Here is a 23792-nt window from a genome sequence, read left to right on the forward strand (position 1 = left end):
GAAGATGATTGTAAGGAAGAGTGCCATGTAGTGATTCTAGCTTACTCTGTTGCTGTATAACTCAGCTGAATGTGAGTGCTGAGGAGGCTGAAAGTCCTAAAAACTGCACAAACTGCAACGAGCTGCACTGCACGAGCTGCAGTGCAAACTGCACAGCTGCACTGCAAAACCGAACTGCATGAGCTGCACCGAAGCCTCTTCTCAAAGTCCTTGTTGGCTCATAGAACAAACCCCATGGGAGCTCCTGCTGGCTGTAAGTAACTGTGCTAAAACTCAAGATAGCTAAATTATGTAAGAATACTTTCAAAAACTATTATTCTTGTATAATGTCAAATAAGCATCACCATGCTGGAAGTAATTCAGAATTAGTTTGGAAATGTAACTGTAACATCTGTTATTTCTCATTAGAGGAGGTACTTTCTGTCACCTTCCTGCTCATATGTTACCTGGAGTTTTTCTTCCAAGTAGGATTATTTACATAACTGATTGAGGATAGGCTTTTTTCTTATCTTTATTATACTGATACTTGCTCCTTCCTTTGCATTACCACCTTTTTTCCAACAGCGATTTAGAGATGATACGTAAAATCTATGGGAACTAATTCAAGGGCTTTTGGTGGGGATGAGTGAAATAGGGAGGTGTCAATATATGTGTGTGGGAAGGTATAGCAAGTTTCTTATAACTTAAGACCCAACACTGAATTCATTATATATGTTCATTTTAGATCAGGGAGATGAGCTGTTTGCCACACCACGGTGTTATAGAAGCATCTGCTAGAGACGCTTCCAAGGGTTTGGTTCTTTTCAGGCTTACGTTTTGTACTGCCTCGCTGGCTGCTAATAGGCAGTACCTGGCAGGGAAGGAGGTAGAGTGCTGCTTCTTTGCTCTCTGTCTCCTGCTTTCTTAGCCTGTGGTATGTTAGGAATCTAAAGTAAGGTGAAACAGACACGTGGGATCACATGGATGTTTATGGGGCTGGAGAGGTTTTTCCATCCTAGTCCAACTGCTGGCACCGCTTGTTCCTGATGAGCTGTGTCCCAACAATTTAAGTCTGTCACCGTGCCAAATCCACATGGTGAAGTCATCTGTTTTCCTAAGGGCCTGCAGTGGTGCTACCTACCCTTGTGAAGACACAGCTTCCGTGTCCTCCCAAACCTCAGGGAGTTCTGCTCCAAACACTCGCCCTGGCATAATCTGTGTATTTTAACAATATGCAGTAGTAGATGGTTTCATTTTCTGTTACTGCAACAAAGATTATGCTATCGCAGTCACTGAGAGTAAGCCCTTCCATTTCAGCTTACGAGCATTTGTCTTGGACTGCAAGGAGTTTTTTCAAGTGATCCACAAGAAACTGGAAGTGCTTTCAGAAGGTGGAGAAAAGAGGAATAGTGGTACTGCTGTAAAACAAACAAAATTTGAACTGCCTAGATAATCTACATGAATGGATGTATTTTAACAGCCTCTGAAGTGAAGTAAACATCTAGGATTGGGGGAAATAAGGACAAAATTCCCTTTGTGTTTCATATTTACTTAGTGCAGCACTAAGTGGTAAGAAAGAGAGGGGAGGCATCTAGTGAAAAGAAGAATGTATTACATTTGAAATACCCCAAATGACCCACCAAGTGTTAAGTACTGCTTAAGTGTCTTTGTACGACACACCCTGGGACAGATGTTGGACTGAAATTCACATTTCAAATTAATACTTAGTATATTTTATTATATTTCAATGCATTTTCATTAGACTCAAAAAGTTTGCTACAACCAATTAATGCACTGAACAGAGCAACTGCCAGCAATCAAAGGAAACTGAAGGCATTCATCTGCCAAGGACACAGCCTTTTAGCTCAAACACCATTATATTAATATTGAAAAGTCTCCCTTCTCAACTCAGTTCTGAAGGCTAAGCCAGGAAACTCATTCTGTCAGGACTGTGCTCCTAAGACAGCATGAGACACTATTGGGGGAAGTAAAAGAAGAAATATTTAGTTTAAAAAAAAAAAACAAAAGCCAAAGCCTCTGTAGCCTAAACTAGGTCAGAAATGGGGACAGCAGCATACCGAGGCCAAGCATAATGCTCTCGGGTGGAAAATAAGAGCTAGATTCTCAGTGTTGATCATGCTGCAACACCCGTCCCTCATCTATCAAAGCAGTGGCTCCAGGCTACTAGTTTGAAAGTCTAGCTGTAACACCGTAGTTTAGGTAGCTCTAAATAATCAAAGGCAGCTTCACATTGGGGAAAGGGATTACAGACACTGCTGAATATGGAAGAAAAGCGACAGAGTTTTGGGCTTTTGGCAAATGTTAGTGCGCTGTAACAAACCCACCTAGATAGTACAGAAACTTTAGGAAATGAACCATCCAAGAGATGACATAGTGAGTCTTTTGCTTTTTGTTTTTCAAAAGCCTGAGAAGTGCAGCATTGCCCCCTTGTGGTAATAACGGAGAACAACTAATAACAGTATTTTTAATTTAATGTTTAACTTCCAGTATTCATTATAAATACTTACAGACTCAAAAGAAATCCACATCAGAAAATGAGGAGAACAATTATTAGACTCATAATAAAACAGCTTTCTTGCTATAAGTAACAGGGTTTATAAAGGTTTCTATTTTTTTTTTAACTAGTGTCACAAAATGCTTCCATTTGTAAGGACCCACCATGAATCTGCTTTCTTTTTTTGAAAAAGGCACTAAATCCCTAAGCAGTTCAAAAGTCATTAGGAAACTCAAAAGGAATGCTGTCACCCACATATTCAAATATATATATATATTTATGAACAACTTTCTACATGAGGACTTAAGAGAACTTAAAGTTTAATTGTAGAGCTTGAAATAAGCATCAAAAACACACGGGCACCTGAGCTGTGCCTAAGCCAGTCATACGCAGACATACATCAACTGACCAGACAGCATACGTACACTGACTGACTACAGGTAAGGAGGCCACTTCCATGTGAGAAACCCCATCCCACTCCCTTGACAGGGAAGCAATAAAACATGCACAACAAACAAACAAACAAATTTGGCCAAAACTTAGTGTTCAGAGTTAGTTCTTAAGTTTCTTAGTGTATGTTTCCACATCTGTCCTCCCACAATGGCAAAGTACTGCTGAGTCTTCATATGCAAACAGCAAAAGCCACACGATGAGTAAGTGCCACTCGGCTGCAGAAACTGGCAAGTTATTGGCAGTAAACATGAATCTTCTCTTCGGAAGTCATACCTCTTTATCCAACCTGCCACTAAAGACAAAAACAACAAAAGGCACCACAGGCTTGTATGAAGATAGTGGAAAGAAAAATAAAACCCACCACCACAAGGTTGTCTAAAGACAATGAACTCCCTAGTATAACACCTTTTCTATCCAGCAAGTGAGGGACATGCAGCCCACCAGCAGCAGCTTATACAAACTCCTGCCCCCTGAGTCATATATAGCAATGAGGGGAAGCGATGAAGGCATATGAAGCCTGTGTTTCAGTAACTAGGTGCATCTACTGCCTTGGTGAGACTCTAATTCTTAATTACATCTCTGCCTGGCCTCCCGAGACAAAGTTTACATTAGAAAAGTAGTAGTAGTAGCAGTAAAGTTCATCAGTGTCTATGCCAACACTGTATGGTTTTTTGGTAAAGAGAGAGAATACATGAAACCCAAAGCCATTACCCTACTTAGTTCAAACATTTTCTATAAACTCTGAGGGAAGAAAGACAATCTCAACCCATCCTGAAAAGGGACACTGAGTACAGGTCAACTCAGTGGGGAGGTCCCCAGTGGTGAGACTACTGTAAGACTGATGCATCATAGGTGTGGAAACCGGGGAAGAAGGGGGGGGGGGGGGGGGAAGCTCTCTGCCATCCTTGCTGTCTTTGTGTCCCAGAAATGAAGTCTCATTGAGAACCCTGTGTGATAATGACACATGCTTCCATTTCTATTCCATTTCCCTTCCTCTTGGTTTTTCCTCAAGTTATTCAATCTTGTAGACAACAACAAAACAAGATTTTCACAGTGAATATAGGGACAGTTGCATCATGTTGTTTCTTTTTTGAACTTACTCTCAGTCCTCCTTCTCCTCCAGAACCTGAAGCTGCAACTCTTTTTTCTATTTCTTCCTGTTTCTTTTTCTTTTGCTCTACAGAGTAAACGTTCTTAATACCTCGAGAGGAAGCCTGGGAGAAAACACATTTTGGTAAGACCACTTAGCTATTTTTCTGGATAGAAGCCAAACTGCAAGTTTTGGCAACAGCATTTTGTGAACTCTGATTTGCATGAAAAGACTGAAACATTAAGTAATGCTGCTATTGCATAAACCCAGACCTTTGAGGATACTTCTTTATACTGTGAGCTCTTGGTCCCATAAGTATGTGAGGGTGTTTTTGTTTCAGATTGTTATTACATCCAGGTGAACGTATTTAATGCAATTATGTGTACCTGCTTTGCATCCTAAGATGCAGAACCAGAACTTCCCTTCCCAAAAGTCCCATAAATTTTCAGTCTGTCATTTTTCCAGTGTCAGGGCCTATTCTTGCCCTCACAAACAGAATTAACTGGGAAGAGACAATTCAGGCAGACAGAGTTTCCAAGAACTTTAGCTGTTTCATCACCCGTTCACTTCTTCCATCTCTTTTTATCAAAAGGCTACCTAGAGATAGGATACAGATGATCGAAATAATGACAGCTTCTATTCTAACACTCAGTAAGCAGACAGAGAAAGTCACAAGCTCTGTATAGCAACTACAGAAATCGATGGGAACTTTACATGCAGGGGAGAAAGAAAAGGTCGCGTTAGTAGTGCGAGCCTAGGCTGTTAGAAATCTAAGTTCTCAATTGTGATCTGTGAGAAATAACCTGTGTGATAGTGTACCCTTCAAACGTCACAGGATGTGTGGATAGCAGTAGTACACAGGTGAGAAACCCGTTGTCAACTGCCTGCTAATGAGGACCCAGACTAGATGGCAAGGAGGATCAGAACTACAGACAAACAGCTAACGCTGTAAACCTAGAAAGAAAATGTTTTAAAAACTGATTCTTAGCTAAGTTTGGGGTTATGTTACTACAGCATAAGCTATGCAAAAGATGTTACAACCTACCAAGGGAAAACAGCAATGCTCTCACTTGAATTTCAAGGCCCTGATGACAAGCACAGCTCCCAATAGGCTACTAAGGCAAACCTTACCAACAAATACTAACTTACTCAGACCCCATGATTTCTAGCTTTTAGGCAACTGGCCTTCCAAGTGAGTTAGGTACCCGGACTGTCTCTACAGGACCCCAAAAGGAAGAATGCCTTGCACGACTTCAGGCTGAATAATGAGCAGTTAAGCAGCACGTACAGGAAAACACTAAGCAGAGAAGGACATCTGATCTACTCCCTCATGAGGGGGAAACTGAATTAGGCTACTTGCAAGACATCTCCATTGCTCAACATTCAGAGGCTCAAATGCTCTCAAAGATAGTCCTGGAAAATCCTGGTAGATGCTTTAGCTCTTTCTAAGAAAACAAAAAGTAACAGAGTGATAGTTACATTTTTCTTTAGCAGCTTAATGGCTACCACAGAACTTCAGAGCCAAGCATAACAAGTTGCTTCATTTCTCCTTCCTCTCAGGAAAGCTTTTTAGCAACTTAGGAGCTAGGTGGGGATGTTCCCCTTTCACACACTTCTCAAAAGCATATTTCCTACAGTTTTGCTTAAAAGCCCTTTGAGATTTAAGATTACATGTGGATTGCTTTTGGTATGTAGTCTGACACATAATCAAGAGTTTTTAAAGAAGGACTCTGAAGCACCACTCAGCTGTTGCACCAATTATTCACCAAACTCCCTTAAAACCTCATCAATATGGTCCACATCAATAATGGTTGATTTTTAGTTCAATATATAATGTCACTAACACTCATATGAACAACACATTCTTCTCTTCTCCTAGTTCAGCTGTGATCTCTAAGATACACTTTTTACTTATTGTAGATTTTGTATGGTGTATGTTATAAGCCTTTTTTGAGAAATACAGAAAGGAATAAATAGTCTGGCTAGCTCTACGTTCTGCTAGAACATTTGCATCCTACCTCTTCTAACTGTAAGGATATTGAAGTAGTTAAAGCTTAGCAACCTTAAGATAGAAGAATAAGTTAATACTTCTTCTTTGAGCACATCTCTCAGCTCAAATTCTAGCAACTGTTGCCACGTTGATAAACTGAACTTGCAAGTGCCCATAACCTGTATCTGTAAGAGAAGTACAAGTGCAGTACCACTTGAAATCGCCGCCACCACCACAATTGTTTGACAACTGTGGCTCTCAATCTCTCTTAACCTCTTGTTTTCAAGTCTTATAATGGGGAAAAAAAATGGTAAACTTGCTCTTCAATTCTTAGGCTGTGTTTTAACTACTGCAAAACTTCTCCCATGTAAACAAGCTCAGTTATCTTGCAGTGGTCTTTGAGTACCATCCCAGCTATGAAATTCTACTGTAACTATATATAAAAAAATGGTATAAAGGTAAAACATTAATACTATTAAAATCTTTAATGACAGTTCCCATAATCCAGGCATGACATCCACTGTTCCCACAGAAGCCCTAGCTATCTTCCCCATAAACCAGTTACCAAAATACGTCTTGAAGAAATGGCATTTCATCAGACGTTACCTCCATCTGCCTCTTTTCAGCAGCTTCTGCTAGCTGTCTTCTTTTTATTTCCTAAATAAAATGCAAAAGACAGTGAAAGTCTATTCCAATACAGTCTGTACATTCTTTTGAAAGTCTTAATTTTTAATTATGACTCAAATCTGTAATGCAAACTGCCACAAAATGCCAACCTTAAGTCAATTAGTATCATCTTTCCCTCCACTGCCAGGCTGCAAGAACAAAGTGTTTTTAGTGACTAATATGCTGGAAGAGCAGCTGCTGACATATTTACAGTCAAACCCCACCAGCAATCTGTATTCAGCTGTCTGTATGACGCCTTCACTCCAAAAAATTCAGACTGGAATGAGAAAGCACGCAGCGTGTGAAACGTCCTTTTGGAGTCTGAAACGGGGAAAGCTCGCTCTTCTAGGCCGAATGGGCTCCTCCCCTCGCCCACAAAATCCTCAGGTGAGAGGTACCACAGCATGGAGATGGGTTCCTACCCGCGCAGGAGAAATGTCATCCTATGAGGGTTAGTTAGAAGCGAGCATCACTGTGCACTAGAGACAAAAGCACAGGTTTTCCCGTTTCTGGTTAAAATGAGGGTCGTCTTGGCCTCGATTATGGCACGAACCCCCCTCACGTGAAATCCCCGGCTTCCATGCAAGTGCCCACGAGCGAGTGGTGGGACAGAACAGAGGGAGGCTGCGGGGGGCCGGGCCCCGGGCTGCGGGGCGCCGGGTGACGGCGGCCTCGGCCCCGGCAGCTCCCCCCGCTGAGGCCGGGGGCGAAGGACGAGTTTCCCCGGCGCAGCCGCTGCCTCGGGCACCCCTCCTGGGGCACTGCGGCAGCCATGAGGCCTTTCACCGAGGGCTGCCGCCGAGCCCCGGCGCAGGGAGGCCCCGGCTCTGCGGCCCGGCCTCCATTTTAAGGAAGGCGGCCCATTCCCCCCCTCGCCCCGGCGGGGAGGCCCGGTGCTCCCCGCGCTCGTTCCCCGTCCCGGTGCCGCTGGGCGTCACTGCCCGCTTACAAACACCCGGGCGGGCGGAGGGAGGGAGGGAAACCGCCCCCCGGCCGGGGGCCGCCGCGGCCCCGCACTCACCGGGTCGGGCGTCTCCACTACGTCCTTGACGGCGCCCCCCATGCAGGGCAGGCACAGCCCCATGGCGGGCCCCTCCGCCGGCACGGCCGGCGACCGTTGGGGAGACAGCGGCTGGGGCGGAGGCGGAGGAGGCGGCGGCCCCGCCCGCGGCCTCTGCCAGGCGCCGCGCTCCGCCAGGGCCCGCCCCGTCATGGGGCAGGGAGCGTCGCCCCGCCGCGGGCGGGCATGGCCGGCCCGGGGCCGCCGGGGTGGAGGGAGTGGCGGTCGCGCTGATCCCCCCCCCCCCCCCGGGAATTAAACTAAATTCAGTTCATTCCGTTAGGGGAAAAGGGACGATAGCCTAATTAATTTCCAGCTCGCTCCGGTTAACCTGACACAGGCATTCAGAGCCCGCTGGCGGTACGCTTGCACGGCAGCGAGCGTTTCCGTTCCCTGATCCGGTGCTGCCATCCGCTGGCGCCGAGCGGGGCCGGCGGCGCGACCGCACGGCCGGTACCGCCGGTGGTGGCAGGCGGCCGGTGCTGCTGGTGCTGCATGGCAGGAGGGGGGCTGGCAGGCCGGGTTTCGCCCTCCGCGTTGGAAACTCTCCGCCGGTTCCGGCGGTGGCGGTGCCTCTGGAGGCTAGCGCTGACCCGCCTGCCCCAGGCCCGTACGGGCGCTCACGGTCTGGGCGCGGAGCCCCCGCACCAGCCGGCGCCGAGGGCACCTGCGTGCGCTGCTTTCCCTGAAGGCCGCCCCGCTCCCGCGTGTGACGGGAGCCCCAGGCCTGGCTGGGGATGGCGTGGGCCTGCGCAGCCCTTCCTTGCGCCGAGGCCAGATACCTTATCTGTCTCATCCAGCAGCTTTCGGCCTTTTGGACGTGCATGTGTAGCCGAGGAAAACATACTCCTTCACATTCCTTTGCTAATCGTTTATGTTAATTCGGAGATGTATGTGATTTTTTTTTTCCTGCTTTAATAATTTTAACTGCTCAAGTCATTTAGAAAGCTCCTGGTTTTAGATGGGTTAATGCTTTATTTTGCATTCAGTCTTTTGTCCTCCTTCGCTGTGGCTTACCGTCAGGAACTGCCATGCAAGAATTTCTGTCCTTGCTGGCTTTCGTTGCTTTCCTCTGTTACTGACACCGAGTTTTCCAAGCCTTTTTTCTGTCTTTTCTGCTGTTTCTCTTTCTTAAAATTTTCCCACCTTCTCTTCTAGTTATTTATGGTAGACTCCAGAGTTACCCTATTCAGCGGCATTTCCTGAATTTGAGTGTTGGTGTATACATCCATCCCCAAGGATTATGTGGAGAGTATAATACGTATTCTTCATAAACAATGCAGCATCTGCCCAGCCTCTTTCCTGCCTGGGGGATTTTGAACCACGTATATCTTTTTGCACCAATGTTCTTGTCCTGTGATTTATCCCACGAGTCCGTGGTGTCATACATTATTGTAAAGTACTAATTTAAGTTCTTGTGTTTGTACCCTGCAGCTATAATTAGCCATCAGAGAGGATTATCGTGTTGCTGAACTAAGTACTCTACACAGGTCACAACACGGTCCTGAGCTTTCTTTTTTTATTATTATTATTTTTGAAGTATCAAGATATTTTTTTTATGGTTACGTGGATTAAGTGATTAGTGTTTGTCAAGCTTCAGGTTAGAACCGATGGGTTCTTGGCTGGTTGTAGGCCCCTGTTTGATCCATCAGATGATAATCCTTGAAGTGCCCCTAAAAGACACTTTGCTGCATCTAAAAGGTTTAGGGGAAGGTTGAAGCACGCTTGGACAGAACTCTGCACAGAGAAAGAGCGCAGCTTTCTGGTCGTATGAGCTGATAACACACGTAACTGAAAAGGTGAGTGGTTCAAGCAAAACTTCAGTTCTTTAGAAGTGCCTGCATAGGGCAGTCAGAAAGTTGTTCGTTGAGAAGTAGCAGGAAATAGGTTGACAACTTTTTGTTCTATAACAAAGGGCTTATAGGTTATCACTGAGAATTTTCAAGGCTTATGTTTTTATTGCTGAAGTTTTTCCTGAAAGGAGGTTGCTGAAAGGAGGTTGTAGAGAGGTGGGGGTCGGTCTCTTCTCCCAGGTAACAAGTGATAGGACGAGAGGAAATGGCCTCAAGTTGCACCAGGGGAGGTTTAGACTGGATATTAGGAAATTTTACTTCACTGAAAGGGTTATCAAGCATTGGACCAGGCTGCCCAGGGAAGTGGTTGAGTCGCCATCCCTGGAGGTATTTAAAGGACGTTTGGATGAGGTGCTTAGGGACATGGTGTAGTGGTGGTCTGGGTAGTGTTAGGTTTACGGTTGGACTTAATGATCTTAAAGGTCTTTTCCAACCTATACAATTCTGTGATTCTGTGAAGTTTTAGGGATAACCTTTTGGTAAAATCACTTAGTTTGTGGTTGTTTAATAACTGATTTCTTCTTGAGACTTCCTGGAATAAACTTAAAGAAATTCTGAGTATGTGTAGTTTGAAATGAAATCAACAGGCTCTTTGTGTGTTTAGATACACTGATAACCAGTGCCAGCTTGAAAATTGGATACAAATTCACATTTTTAGGATAATTTGGGCTCTATACGAGCAAGGAGTTAGCCTTGCTGTATTCCAAGAGCCAGGTGAGGATTGACAGAGAGCTCTCTGGCCTGGAGCCCTGGGGCAGCTGATTCTGTAGGGTGGTTGTGTGATAGCACTAATAAAACACAGACCTGTCCCGTGGTTTTTGGCTGAATTCATCTGCGTTGCCTCAGGAAGCATACCTGAAAACATGCAGTGGCAGTTAACTGTCTCTCCCCTCCCTCTTAATCCTTAACACTCAATTTCTGCTTTTCCTTCTCCTTAAAACTCAATTTCTGCTTTTCTTTCTCCTGGAAGCTTACTCCCTGTGTGGGGTGGGAGCAGTGCAGAGCATCCCTCTGTCCTTTGCCTGTACGAAGGGTGAAGCTCATCTTCATAAACACAGCAGCGATCGCTTGACAGAGCAAAGCGTGCTCTTCTCCATTACGGGTTGCAATGCAAACAAATTAATCGAAGGTGAATAACTGCGTGCTGAATATTTCTTGATGCTGGGAGATCAGAAATATTAATGCCTGGTAGCTCAATAGTAACAGATGATTGGGGGGGGGGGGGTGTTCATTTGTTTTAGTGCTTTGGGGGCATTTTTGTCCACTTCTCACACCCTGCCCAATAATACTGTGGTGGAATAACACTTTAGTTATGCAATCAACTTAAAAAAACCCACCCTATACTTGACACTGACATTAATAGTAGTAGCACATTGCTTCGAAATGGGGTTGCTAAGCTGAGCAATTTGAGTTTTTTTACTCGTGATGAATTGTGTGTAGTGAGTTTTGAGTAACTGATTTAACAAGAAATATGTTTTAAAATGTCAGTGACCTTTCTGCAGGTTTTTGGCAGCTCATTAGAAGATCCGGCAATTTGTTATCGGTTCATTCGTAACGGTTTAGTTATGGTGGCATTTGTGCAAGAATGATATTGAATTGCATCTTAATCTTAATCTTTTATCAGTGTTGATTAGTCTCTAGCTCTCTTATCTTCTCGAAGTCCAGCAGGTGGTACTATTGACACAAAAATTCCCTGTATTTCCTAAATGTATAACCACACCTTCGATTTATTGTTTTGTTTTGGTTTTATGGGCAGTGTGGCTTTGAATGGGAATGAGGATGCTACTATCTGCTACGTTTCTGGAAGTGTCAGAAAGCCTTTCACAAAAACTGACAGGGACTGCAGGGGGGAAAAAAGGTAGTTTTTAACCCTGCACTATTGTGTGTGCAGGATAATGCAGGTACAAGGGAAATTGCTTCAAGAACCCTGGCTAAGTGACTCACAGGTTGTTGACTTTCACTTCCAGGGTGAAAATTAGTCTTTACATGTACTCAGTCTGCCCCATAAATGTATTTTGCAATACCTCCGTCTTCTGAAATGCTTCCTGTCGTTATGCCGCTACAAAAGAGAATCTATCGAGTACGAGGTCTAAAGGGGCACAGCAATTATAGCGTTGCTCTTTGAACGTAGGAACTTATTGATAATGGAGGATTCATATTGTTGTTATTGCACGTAAACCTAGAGAGAGAATCCCTTTCTGACTGATAGTTTAGCAAGTTATCGTGCTCATTTAATTATTTAAAAAGAAAAGTAAAACTTATTGCTGATTAAATTATAGTTGGGAATTAACTCAGCAATGTTTAGTTACTTATCATATCTCTCTTCCAGCTAATAGAAATATTCATTTGAATTTTAAACTTTAGGAGTCTTTCAAGAGAAGATAATTGACTGTCAGAGTAGCTGTGACTTGATCATAACTGTGGTTTGGGAATCGGCAGTACTTGCTTTCGCCATAGGCAGCTTTTAAAGCAACAAAGGTATGTAGCCCTTCCCAGGAAAGGCATGGAACAGCTTAGTGCCAGGCTGTCTCCTGGAAAAGTAATTGCAGCATCTGTGGGCGTTTGTATAGGCCCTGATTTGTTACTCTCTAGTCGTTAGCAATCAATTTAAATATCGATAGGAAGGGACTGAAGCTAATCAATACAAAGGCTCTCATTGATTTCCGTGCGAGCAGGCGCAGTCCTGCCGGGCAGTGATGTGCAGCGGGTGTCCGTCAGGTTTGCTTAGCAAGCCTCCAGGTCTGACGCTCTCCACAGCAGTTCTACTAAGCCAGTCCCACTTCTGCTATTTCTTCTCTGGCTGTATCGTTGCATGCCGCCATCCTCTCCAAGCAGTAAATTAAAGGGGAAAAGCAATTTCTGGTTGTGGAAGAGTTCTTGTCTCTGTGTAAATGCCACCTGCAATACAGGGGAACGTGCTTATGGAGTCCTGTCAGTCACAGAACAGCAGGTCGGGCTGGAAGGGAGCGCTTCCACCTCTGTCCTGTCCTCTTCAGGGCCCTTCAAGTGCTCTATAAAATATGTACAATCTAGCCAGTAAGTGGTTAGCCGCAAGAAACAGGCAGGCTCTGCTGTGCTTCAGGCACGCTGCATACATTGAGGTTGGCAACGGTGCTGATTTTGGATCCTCAGCTGCTTTGTTCTGGCTCCTTTGTTCTCGGGAGGGTTGAGAACAGCCATGCGTGTAAAGCCTTCCATCCAAAGCAGTTACTGGAGACGCAGGCTCTGAGTACTCGTGTAAGGAATTAATAACCAATGCGACTGATGTTTTTTATTCATAACATTTTATTTATATATGGGGAGGTTGATTGCCACCATAGAGATCATGAAATCTTGAGGCATAAGTTCAGTCTCACCTCAGTACCTTCTTAGTAGTTCCCTCAGAGTTCATGGTAGAAGAAGATAAGGATCTTTTCTTCCTGTCGCCAGATCAGGGTCTTAATTATAATAATCGCTTGTGGGCCAAGAGAAAAGAGACAGTTGCATGGGATGAGCACAATTTAGTGACTTAGTATTTTGTGTCTTTTTATAGGTCTGTATCTCAAGAGTTACATCTGGTAAGAACCTTAGATTTGTACCTGTCTGGAAACATAGGACATGAAAATTTCTAGACAGTGTCTGGTTTTGGACTATTTAGAAAACTAGCTATTAAATCACTAACTTTAGACAAAAGATATTTTATATATGTGCATAGTAGAATATTAGCAGTGAAATAATAATGAGCTTTAATTTTTCCCTCTACTTAGGTGTATATAATTTTGCACAAAAGGAAGGACATAGGGATCTGTAAGGAGCAGTTAGATGAAAATGATGAAAATACACAATTAATACTTCCTAACAGATTAAATGTACTAGTTCTCAACATAGCTGAAAGTTTGAGAATTTTTTTAAAGATTGTAGCAAGGCTGTTTGGTTTGGCTTTTTTTTTTTTAATTCATTATTCTAATTAATTCTAACCAGAGGTGAGTGAATATGGTTTACTGCTTATTTATAGATTACAGACGCAGATAATTCAGTGTTCACTTCATGAGTTTCTCCAAATTTCTTTTTATATTTTAGTTCAGCAATTACTGTGAATGTCAGACTCTAATCCAAGTTCTGTATGATCTCTGAGAGTACAGCTTTTGTTGAGGTCCATGAAAGCTGAGCTTTTCTTAAGCTATGCCTTAACTTACTTCAGAAGCTTTCAGCTAATCTTGGTAGTTTTCCTTCATTAGCAATGAATCCCTTTTCATTAGTTTCCCATCTTTCCTCATGGATCGTCCTGATCTGCTCTGCAGAAGCAAGACAGCTTTTCAGATGTAAGGATGTTGCTAGTTGGTGACTAAAAACTCGCGCACTGCATACAAGCCCTTTGTCTATACATTTTCCTTCTGTGCAAAAAAACCCAGATGCATGAAACCCTGAAATTTCTGGGAAAATTCAGTGTACAGCTCAGTAGCATCATATCTTTGAATAAAATCTGTAAAAGCACGTGGAAATCCTGCTCGACTGACTGTCCAGCATCTAATGATAAACTCTGAATCCTGGTGAAGCTCCTTCAGATTTCTTTTCTAGCTAAAACAAAGAATGCTTTTAGGTTCTGTGCTGAGCATGTTCATATGATGCATTTATCAGTCCAGAATACCTCAGTTAGACAGTAATTAGGGACTGCCAAAAGAACATCTGTTTACAGTCACCACTTCTAAGGATAAATTTGCATCATGAAATAGCTTGTGCTTGAGTACAAGGGCAATTAAAACCGAGAAGGAAGATTTCACTGCTTTTTAAGGTCAATTTGCACTCTGCTTGCCTTTGTACTGCTACACAGTTTGAAAAATCACTGTGCAGTAGACTCACTTACAAGACGTACAGCAATGTGTACGCTTTCTCCCTCTAGCATGTTAGCAGAGATAGGCTTTGAGTTATTTGGCGTAAAATAACTTCTAAAGCAGGTAAAATGCAGACCATTTCCCCACAATTGGATAAGGATGGGAGCAGACGATTCTTGGCCTTTGTATGTTCAGCTTGGTTCTGTAGGCACCTGCTACTCTCTAGCCCTGCCTGGGGCACCAGGTTCGTATCTTGGGTACAGAATGGAATTAAGCTCTCGCACATCTGGCATCTGCGTGTCTAATAACCCTCACCAGTTTGCGGAGGGGTTCACAGTCTGTTCCCTGCCGTAGTGTCTGTGTTCCCAGAGACTGGTACAGCTCTAATGTACCGTATTAAAAGATGATATTCTTGCTGAAATTTTGCCCTGCTCAAAATTGGCTTGATACAGCTGCTCTAAGGCTTTCCTGTTTGGGTCTTTTATCGGTTGACCACTCACTAACGTGGGTCATGTTGTAGAGTTGGCTCTTCAGACTTGAGAAATGCTTAGGCCCTTGCAAAGAGTGTGGCATATGAGGAGGAAGGCTGTGAGAGCAGGGACGTCCTACAGAGTCTTCTACAAGGCTATGGTATTTTCATACATAAGTGCACTTGTACTATTTGTGTGTGTGTTTTGTTTGTTTTTGTCAAAACCTCTTGCGTCTGCTCAGTGGGGAACACTTGGGTTCACTTACATATTTTAAATCAGTATTGCGGCGGGGGGAACCCAAAAGGTGAAGGACACAGACATGCATTTCTCTTTTTCTCATCCTGGAAATCTGACTTAAAAGTTAAGCCTCTACCTTAAGAAAAAAGTAATACGTGCTTCCTGTACCAAAACAAAGCATCAAAAATTGATGTTTGCAGTCAGCAGATGCTGGCGTGTCTGACATACACTCGGCATACTTGGCTGAAATCTATTTTCTTTTTCCCTTTTAGTGCAGAGTATCAGACTAGATCTTAAGGTAAAACTTTTAGTGATATGTAAATTATTCTGTCACCAAAACCCATGTGTGTATGTTCTGGCATACATTTGCAGTGTGGATGTTTCATGGTCTCTTCAGTCATTCGGCAACCTGCCTGTGTGATTCCATGAATGTAATGATATTTCTTTGCCTTAATTATCTCCTTGAAATGAGAGAAGAACATACCGAAACTTTACCTAGACACATGGACTATGTCTAACAATAACTCCACTTCATTTATAGTGTAATGCCACATCATAGTCTAATAAATAGAATTCAGAAAGCTAAAGGTAAAAATCAAGCATATAACATTATAATAGAGTTTGAGGAACCTCTAATCATTTAATCTGTCAGAGCTATATGGAAAAACAAGAACATTTGCCAGACCCTTAGAATAAATATGTATAATTCTGGTATGCTGCTTAACAATAAATGAAGTATGGCATTTCTTTATTATTCCATTTGAAGTAGTGTGTTTGGTAGGAAATAATATATATAAATCTTATAAAATTTTATAAACTTCTGCTTTCTGTTGTGACTGACTATATTTAATGAAGGCTCTAGGAATAATTGGACAGAAATCATGGTGCAGGCCATATAGGTTGCATCCCGATAACCACAGTGAAACTCAGGAAACCGTGAAGACGGGTAAACTCCCAGAAATTTGCCTCTGTATCCTGTTGGCAACAAATCTGGTTGCAGTAAGTTGTCCTTATTCACTGGTGTTTCCAGAAATGGTTGCCATAGTTTTCAGGACACATCAGTCTCTGAGACTGTTAATGTTTTCATTCCATACTAGAAGAGAATGGCAATGGGAAGAGGATTTCATGTTCCCAGCCCTTTACTCTCCTGTGATATACATTCATGGTGAATCAAGCATGTTCTTATTAATTACCAGCTAAAGAGCGAACAAGCAGGCCATGAGCCAAACAAGCCTTTCCAGGGAGACGCTTTTTCAACTGTAGCAGTAGCCCGTGCATGCGTGTATTGATAAACACACATAAATGCTTAACGGGCACAAAAGTGACAAGTTTGCTTGGAGGATAACGAAGGGATTTTTCATCGCTATAGAAACACTCTGAGAATTTGCCTTGTCTCCTGGGTAGGAAGTTTGCTGGTTCGAAACAGGCTGGTTGGAGCACTGTTAATTTGCTTGGGAAAGGACGCCTTGGAGCTGTTCGTGAACCGAGCAAGCAGCACGCTGCTTAAAGGGCTGACCGCAGAAGAGGCGTGGGTACGCCTTGTCAGAGGAAGCTGACATAATAGTGTTTAATAACCTCATTCCTTCGTCCTGTGACATTTTAACATTTATACTCCCGCGTTTTGTGTCTCGCCAGCATTTCAGCTTTCATGTTCTTTTCTCTCAGCTGCTTCTTATAATTTTCTGACTACTTTTGTCAAGGGTGATCTTGCAAAACCCTCTGTCCGTATACTGACCCTGCAGAAGAATACTGTCTCAATTCTGCATTTCTACATGTGCTTATTATAGGCAGAAGCGTTTGTGTCACTCCGTTAAAGTTTCCTGACACTTAGCGTGACAAGATTTGGGTTTCAGCTTTTTCTAATGCTGCCAAACTTGAGCTGCTCGGACTGAAATTCTTCACGTGGCTGTTTGCCTCAGGCTGCCTTTCTTTGAGGAGCTTCAGCAAAAAGTTTAGCTACTATAGGTAGCATTTGAGAAGCACCAAGTCGGATGCTTAATGCAACCAACCGCCCTGGGACTCTTGTGTGCCAAAGCTCTTTGGCGAAGGTCTTACCCCGCTGTCAGGGCTGTGACTCGTGCTGCTGCAGGGATAAGATGCCAGCCCTTGGCAGCTCTAGGTGTTGGTCAGCACTGGGAGCACTTGGGAGTTTTGATGACTGGTTGTGGAGAAAAAGCTGTGCAGGTGGAAGTGGAAGAGTAAGCGGGGAAACGTAAATGCTTCATGCTGGCTCGCACTTAAACGTTCTTGATGGTGTCTTCAGAAGCGGTGCTCGCTATTTTTAGCTGGCTGCAGCAATTGAAATGCTGTCTCTTCTGTGAACTGGAGATCAAATCTGAATCTTGTTAGTATAATGTTTCCATGGCAACATTTTGAATGTTTATTGTATACAGTTGAACGCAGAATTTGGGTTCAGAGAAACTTTGTTCCATGCAAGTAACAAGTTATCATTTTGAAAACTGAATTAAAACAATTATGCACAGCTACTGTAGATTGATATGTACTTTTTGGTGGGATATCGGTCCTAATCCTGAGTGTGAGTCACTTCCAATTGATAGCTGACTATTAAATAAATGGGAATTACAGATTTCTCTTCAAGCATGCCCAGTTATCAGTCAGACTTTCTTTATGAGCAACTCTTCAGACGAGAAAAGTTTCTCCAAGCACTGCAGATTATGCATACCCTGCTACAAGTCATGGTAATAGCATCTGTAGAAAAACATGCTTTGTAGGCTTCTCCTCCTTATCCTTAAGGACACAAGGAATCTCAGTGAAATCCAGGCTGAAAATTAATCATGAATTTATTTTGCATGATTGCAACTTTGCAGTTTATCCCAATATATTTTCAAACCATGTATAAAATGAAATTGCACAAAGTGTGAATCTGAGGTGCAACTGAAATATGTGGCTGCATTATCAAAATCTCATATCATATTACAGGAGCCACTGAAGTGCAGCGGTATCGGCTGCAGATAGGCATTACCGGAACAATCAAGCACTAATATGGCACTGCGGAAATTGTTAACGCTACAGGTCTTTCTGTTACTGCAGTGATCCTGCTTGACCAACCTGATCTCCTTCTACGACCAGGTGACCCACCTAGTGGATGAGGGAAAGGCTGTAGATGTTTTCTACCTGGACTTTAGTAAAGCCTTTGACACTGTCTCCCACAGCATTCTCCTGGAGAAGCTGGCGGCTCATGGCTTAGGCGGGTGTACTCTTTGCTGGGTAAAAAACTGGCTGGATGGCCGAGCCCAGAGAGTTGTGGTGAACGGAGTTAAATCCAGTTGGTGGCTGGTCACAAGCGGTGTTCCCTAGGGCTCAGTTTTGGGGCCAGTTCTGTTTAATATCTTTATCAGTGATCTGGATGAGGGGATCGAGCGCACCCTCAGTAAGTTTGCAGATGACACCAAGTTGTGCAGGAGTGTTGATCTGCTGGAGGGTAGGAAGGTTCTACAGAGGGACCTGGACAGGCTGGATCGATGGGCCGAGGTCAATTGTATGAGGTTCAACAAGGCCAAGTGCAAGGTCCTGCACTTGGGCCACAGCAACCCCATGCAACGCTACAGGCTTGGGGAAGAGTGGCTGGAAAGCTGCCTGGCAGAAAAGGACCTGGGCATGTTGGTTGACAGCCAGATGAACATGAGCCAGCAGTGTGCCCAGGTGGCCGAGAAAGCCAATGGCATCCTGGCTTGTATCAGGAATAGCGTGGCCAGCAGGAGTAGGGCAGTGATCGTGCCCCTGTACTCGGCACTGGTGAGGCCGCACCTCGAATCCTGTGTTCAGTTTTGGGCCCCTCACTACAAGAGAGACATTGAGGGGCTGGAGCGTGTCCAGAGAAGGGCAACGAAGCTGGTGAAGGGTCTGGAGCACAAGTCTGATGAGGAGCGGCTGAGGGAGCTGGGGTTGTTCAGCCTGGAGAAAAGGAGGCTGAGGGGAGACCTTATCGCTCTCTACAGCTACCTGAAAGGAGGTTGTAGCGAGGTGGGGGTCGGTCTCTTCTCCCAGGTAACAAGTGATAGGACGAGAGGAAATGGTCTCAAGTTGCATCAGGGGAGGTTTAGACTGGATATTAGGAAAAGTTTCTTTACTGAAAGGGTGGTCAAGCATTGGCACAGGCTGCCCAGAGAGGTGGTGGAGTCACCGTCCTTGGAGGAGTTCAAAAAATGTGTAGATGTGGCACTTCGGGACATGGTTTATTAGGCCTGGAGGTGTTGGGTTGACGGTTGGACTAGATGATCCTAGAGGTCTTTTCCAACCTTAGTGATTCCATGATTTGCTGAAAACAGACTAACAAAGGGACAATAATAAGCACATCATCGTAGATGGATTCTACACATCTTTTTAACTGACTGTTGCAAAACATTTGTACCTCTGGCTTACTGACATATGCTTTCAATACTGCTAATACGCTTCTGATTTATCTCAGGTTTTAGTTATTAACTTGTCAATGACTAATTTCACCTGGTATTTACTATATATATTAGCAGAAAAAAATGCAACTGGTTTCCCAGGGTGAGAGGTGTAACTTACAGGTGTATTTAAGTAATTTATAAAACCAGAGACTGATCTCACAGGTGTGAACTGTGCTCACAAGATGGTAGTTGTGCATCAGATTAATGAGAAATATGCCCCAGTGTCTTCCAAGGCACTGTTACTGATATGCTATGTCAATTGAAAATGATCTTCCACAACATTTTCAACCTGGTGCCTTTTAAAAATAGTATTCTAAATTAGATTTGGAATATATTTATATTCGGTACTTGAAATGGAAATGTACAAATCTTGTAAGGGAATCTATGCATCCTGCCATCTCTCTCTGTCTCTCTTTATAGTTAGATAGATATATATATATATACATGCCCACATGCACACACACATGATTGTCAAGTGTGATGTTATGACAAGCGCTGTCATAGCAGCACATCTTCTCTATTGGGTGCTGGTAAGAGCACAAATTAAAGCAAACCAAGAGGGATGCTGGTGAGCACACTCCAGAAAGCCAAGACATGACTTGGAAAAATACCAGTAGATATTATGTTTCAACCGTGAAAATATAAACTAGTATGTAAGAAACAGAAGAGGAACAATACAGTACCATTAGATATCTGATTATCTGTGACAGAATTTAATGGGAAGCAAATAATCAGTGTATCATTTGAGCACAGATGTTTCTGAGTGTCTCAGGAATTACATCTAGATATTTGAAGAACGGCTTGTATCTCTATTCTTAACATGTAATCTAAAAGCCAGCAGCTGGTTGGTTGGGCAAAAGAAGAGTTTGTAATGACCAAGATCCTAGAACTCATTGTTCCACAAAATAAGCTGTCCTGGGGACTTCGTGATATAAGACCTATTATTAGGTATGAACAGTAGCACAGATCACAAATCATTAAAGCAACCAGTAAGGTAAATTTATGTATTTTCTTATTTATTAGCAATATTTGTCTGATGGTTTGGTTTTTTTTTTTCTCTCAAGCTTCCTGTGGTCTATTTAAGGACTACAATTGCCAGAAACATGTTCAGAACCTGAAGAATGTGCTTTTCTGGCTTAAAACTGAGCAGATTAAAAAGCATGATGCCTTTTAATGGGGAAGATCTTGTCATGTGCTCCAAGTGATTTGACATGAAATGAGAAAATTCATGAAGCCCCAGTGAACTTTGGGGACCGTCAAATCTGGTATTTCATGAGGGGGGGCGGGGAAGACTTTGCAATAGCCTCTGTGTTTATGTTGCTGTTGCCCGTGAGTTACAGCCCAATCTCCTTCCACTTAGTCATGCCATTTGCTCTTTCTTGGTGTCATTAAATTTAGTTGCTTTTGGTGAAGAAATTCTATTTAATCGAGGTTTTAGTGTGTTCACGTACTCCCTAATTCCACCAAAGTTTTCTTTTATAATGAAAGAAAAGTGGGTCACAAGTTAAAGGAACTTTGTTTGACTGCTGTTCTCCTAATGCAATCCTGCAGCGTATGCTCTTGAGCATGATCTTTTGTATCTTTTAACTGAAGTCCTGTAAGTAAAAATGCCTCTTGAGTAGTTCCTGTAGCAGTGTTTAAAAGCCATACCTGCCTGATAACTTCTGTGTTTTCTTCTGTCAGCCACCTAAAATCTTCAGATGTAAAGGTGCATGCTTTTTAGAGGCATTGATTCAGCGGTATTGAAGAATAATTCTGGTTGGTAATAATTTATTTTTACAAAGTTGAAGCTTCCAAGGTCAGTGCTTTCTGCTCTTCGGGAAGTTTCACTATACCTTTATGTACACGTGCATTCACAGGGTGGAAGTTGCTGATAAATTACCTGGAAATTTAATATTTGCAGAATACCATCTTCTTGGGTTACCTCCTGCTTAATGTCAAGTAGTGTGTGGTTATACATCTTGGAATCGCAGTATATTTAACTTATGACTAAGACTCTTCATTCACTCCTGAAATACAATAGGCAAGAAGCTATGTAAAGGTACTCCTATGTTACATAAAATATCAGGACCATAAGAATAGGAGCTATTACTCTAAACAAAGAATTAGAAGTGCTGAAAGGAAGAATTGGCTTTCCCCATCTTTATAATTATATCCCTTATTCCTATTATTCCTGCAGGAATAACGTCTTGTATCCACTGATGCCACGGTAACATTTACAATAAGATCCATTTCTGGTGAAACCAGTAAGATGTAAATGTTCATACTCATCCATGTAAATTAATTTTACGGGGAAATTCCTAATCATCATAAGACCACTTATTCTAATACATCAGTTTCAGATGTCCATCACGAACTGCACATTTTTCAGAAATGGTACAACATCACATCAGAATATAGCCAAGGTCTTTCCCTGAGAACTGCATCTGCAAAGAGAAGCTTGCCATTCCGTATTGCAGAAAATTGCATGTTTCTGGCATCTAGGGAACTTGGAGGCTTGATGAGAGGCATGTGTTCTTATTCTCCAAGCCTGTACGTCCGTGAGCTCTGGTGCTCCTTTTATCTCCCCATTAAGGAATCTGGACACTGAAGACACATTGCTGCTTCCTGAATAGATTGAGGTTCTCTTATACAGTGTCATTGTACGCATAGTTGTTACTGTGACAATATTACACCATCAAGGTTGAGAACAAGTCCCAGCAAGCAGACGTACAACTTTATGGCAGGAGAACTTGAGGCACCAAGTGTTTCACCAGACTCAGCAGGAGGTTCCTGGTGAAGGAGGGGGAAGCATACGGAGTTCCTGAGGACCACCAGCCTAGCACCTACGCCCCGGCACTGACTTCTTAAAACAACTACAAATTCCTGCACGGACTAGCTTCTCCCACAGCCTTGTTCAGGTCTCAGTAGGTGTTGATAAGATATGTATCCCCTCCATATGACATACGTATGAATGGCTTGCAAGTGAGAGGGTGTGAAAAAGGCTTTTTTATATATTTAAAAATATATATATATTTTATATATATATATAAAATATATACACACACACACACACACATATGCATTTATAATATATATGTACATATATATAACATATTTTTAAAAGAAGATAATTAAGAGGTTGATATGGGTGATATTGAAATGGGTGGTATTCTTCTTCAGAAATATTATTTATTGTCTTGAGATTTTTCCAGAATGAAGTATAACTGCTTTATTATGGCTGTGCATCCTGTAGTTTTACGTGATAATCCATCTAAGATATTTGGGGCTTTACTCCTCTTTCTCGAGCTCCTGTTATTTTTCATCTTACTTAAGATGTAAATGCAAAGCAAACCTCATTTATCGAATCTGTTAATCTCTGGATTAACAGGACTTGTTAAACTGATTTGCAGCGCTTGTTTTGAGAGCTGTTAAGTTTCACCTCTTTCCCCACACTTGACTGAATAGTGATTTTTAGGATTACTGCATAGTTTAAATTCTCTTCAATGCAGAAACTGTAATTTTGGAGACTTTCTATGAATTGTAGTAGAAGCAGTGCTGCATTTCTATTTACTCGTAAATGCACACAGTTTATGGAATATTTTTATTTTATACTCGCTATTCCAGAAGAAGAAATTGAATTTAAAGTCATTTCAAGATATTGGATGCTCTAGAGTTTGTGTGAATGAAAAGATGTGGGTCTGAGTTGAACTTGTCTGATGTTGTAGGTCTACTTAAACTAGCTGTATGATTTACAAATGAGTGAAAAAATCTCAGAGGAGTTGTGTTTTCATTTTAGGCTAGCCCCGTCCTTTTTAATGTAGGTTAGAAAATGGTTTTATTAATTCATGGGATTAAAGAAATTTAAATGGTATTTTTTCTTCTGAAATTAATTCCATTATGGAGAGTCCTATGGCATTTAACAGGAATGAAACCAATAAGGTTTTCTACATAAATTACATTAGAAATGTGCATAATTTAAAGGAATTAGCTGTTTTTTAAAGAGGGTTTTTGAACCCTACTCCCAGAATTGTATTGCAGGGATAGAATTCTTTCTTCAGTGCCAGAAGATACTTTAGGATGACTGTTCCTTTTGTGATATTTTAATAAAACCTTCTACAAGGGTTTCCATCATAAGATGTTCTGCTATAATGGAATTTGTGACATTTTCTTTCAGATGAGTCAGTTGTTCTACAGATTTGAATTTAAACATGAGGTGAAAAATGTTTGTTTTATTTTAGTAGAACCGTAGCAGAGCAGGTAAGGGGAAGGAA

General features: G+C 42.5%; 2 protein-coding genes across 2 annotated transcripts in view; one reads left to right on the forward strand and one right to left on the reverse strand.

Annotated features, from left to right (window-relative positions):
• Positions 1-23076, forward strand: part of ANO5 (anoctamin 5) — a 373671-nt gene extending 350595 nt beyond the window's left edge. Inside the window, exon 24 of the transcript XR_012775839.1 lies at positions 23066-23076. The gene's annotated coding sequence lies outside the window, so the exon portion shown is untranslated. The remainder of the gene's footprint in view (positions 1-23065) is intronic.
• SVIP (small VCP interacting protein) lies at positions 2451-7911 on the reverse strand. Its single transcript, XM_075502027.1, has 4 exons — positions 7715-7911; positions 6634-6684; positions 4048-4161; positions 2451-3239 (listed from the first exon to the last, which is right to left on the reverse strand). The coding sequence occupies exons 1-4, from the start codon at positions 7904-7906 to the stop codon at positions 3225-3227; spliced, it is 372 nt and encodes a 123-aa protein (XP_075358142.1). The 5' UTR covers positions 7907-7911; the 3' UTR covers positions 2451-3224.
• Positions 23077-23792: the final 716 nt, after the last annotated feature.

Source organism: Mycteria americana, chromosome 5 (genome assembly GCF_035582795.1).
Source record: "Mycteria americana isolate JAX WOST 10 ecotype Jacksonville Zoo and Gardens chromosome 5, USCA_MyAme_1.0, whole genome shotgun sequence".
NCBI lineage: Eukaryota > Metazoa > Chordata > Aves > Ciconiiformes > Ciconiidae > Mycteria > Mycteria americana.

Bases quoted from the DNA above. Each gene is read 5' to 3' on its own strand.
- SVIP (XM_075502027.1), bottom strand. From the start codon at position 7,906: ATGACGGGGCGGGCCCTGGCGGAGCGCGGCGCCTGGCAGAGGCCGCGG. The intron at 6,685-7,714 runs GTGAGTGCGGGG...CATTTTATTTAG, and splicing joins TAGTGGAGACGCCCGACCCG to GAAATAAAAAGAAGACAGCT. The intron at 4,162-6,633 runs GTAACGTCTGAT...GTTTTCTCCCAG, and splicing joins CTGAAAAGAGGCAGATGGAG to GCTTCCTCTCGAGGTATTAA.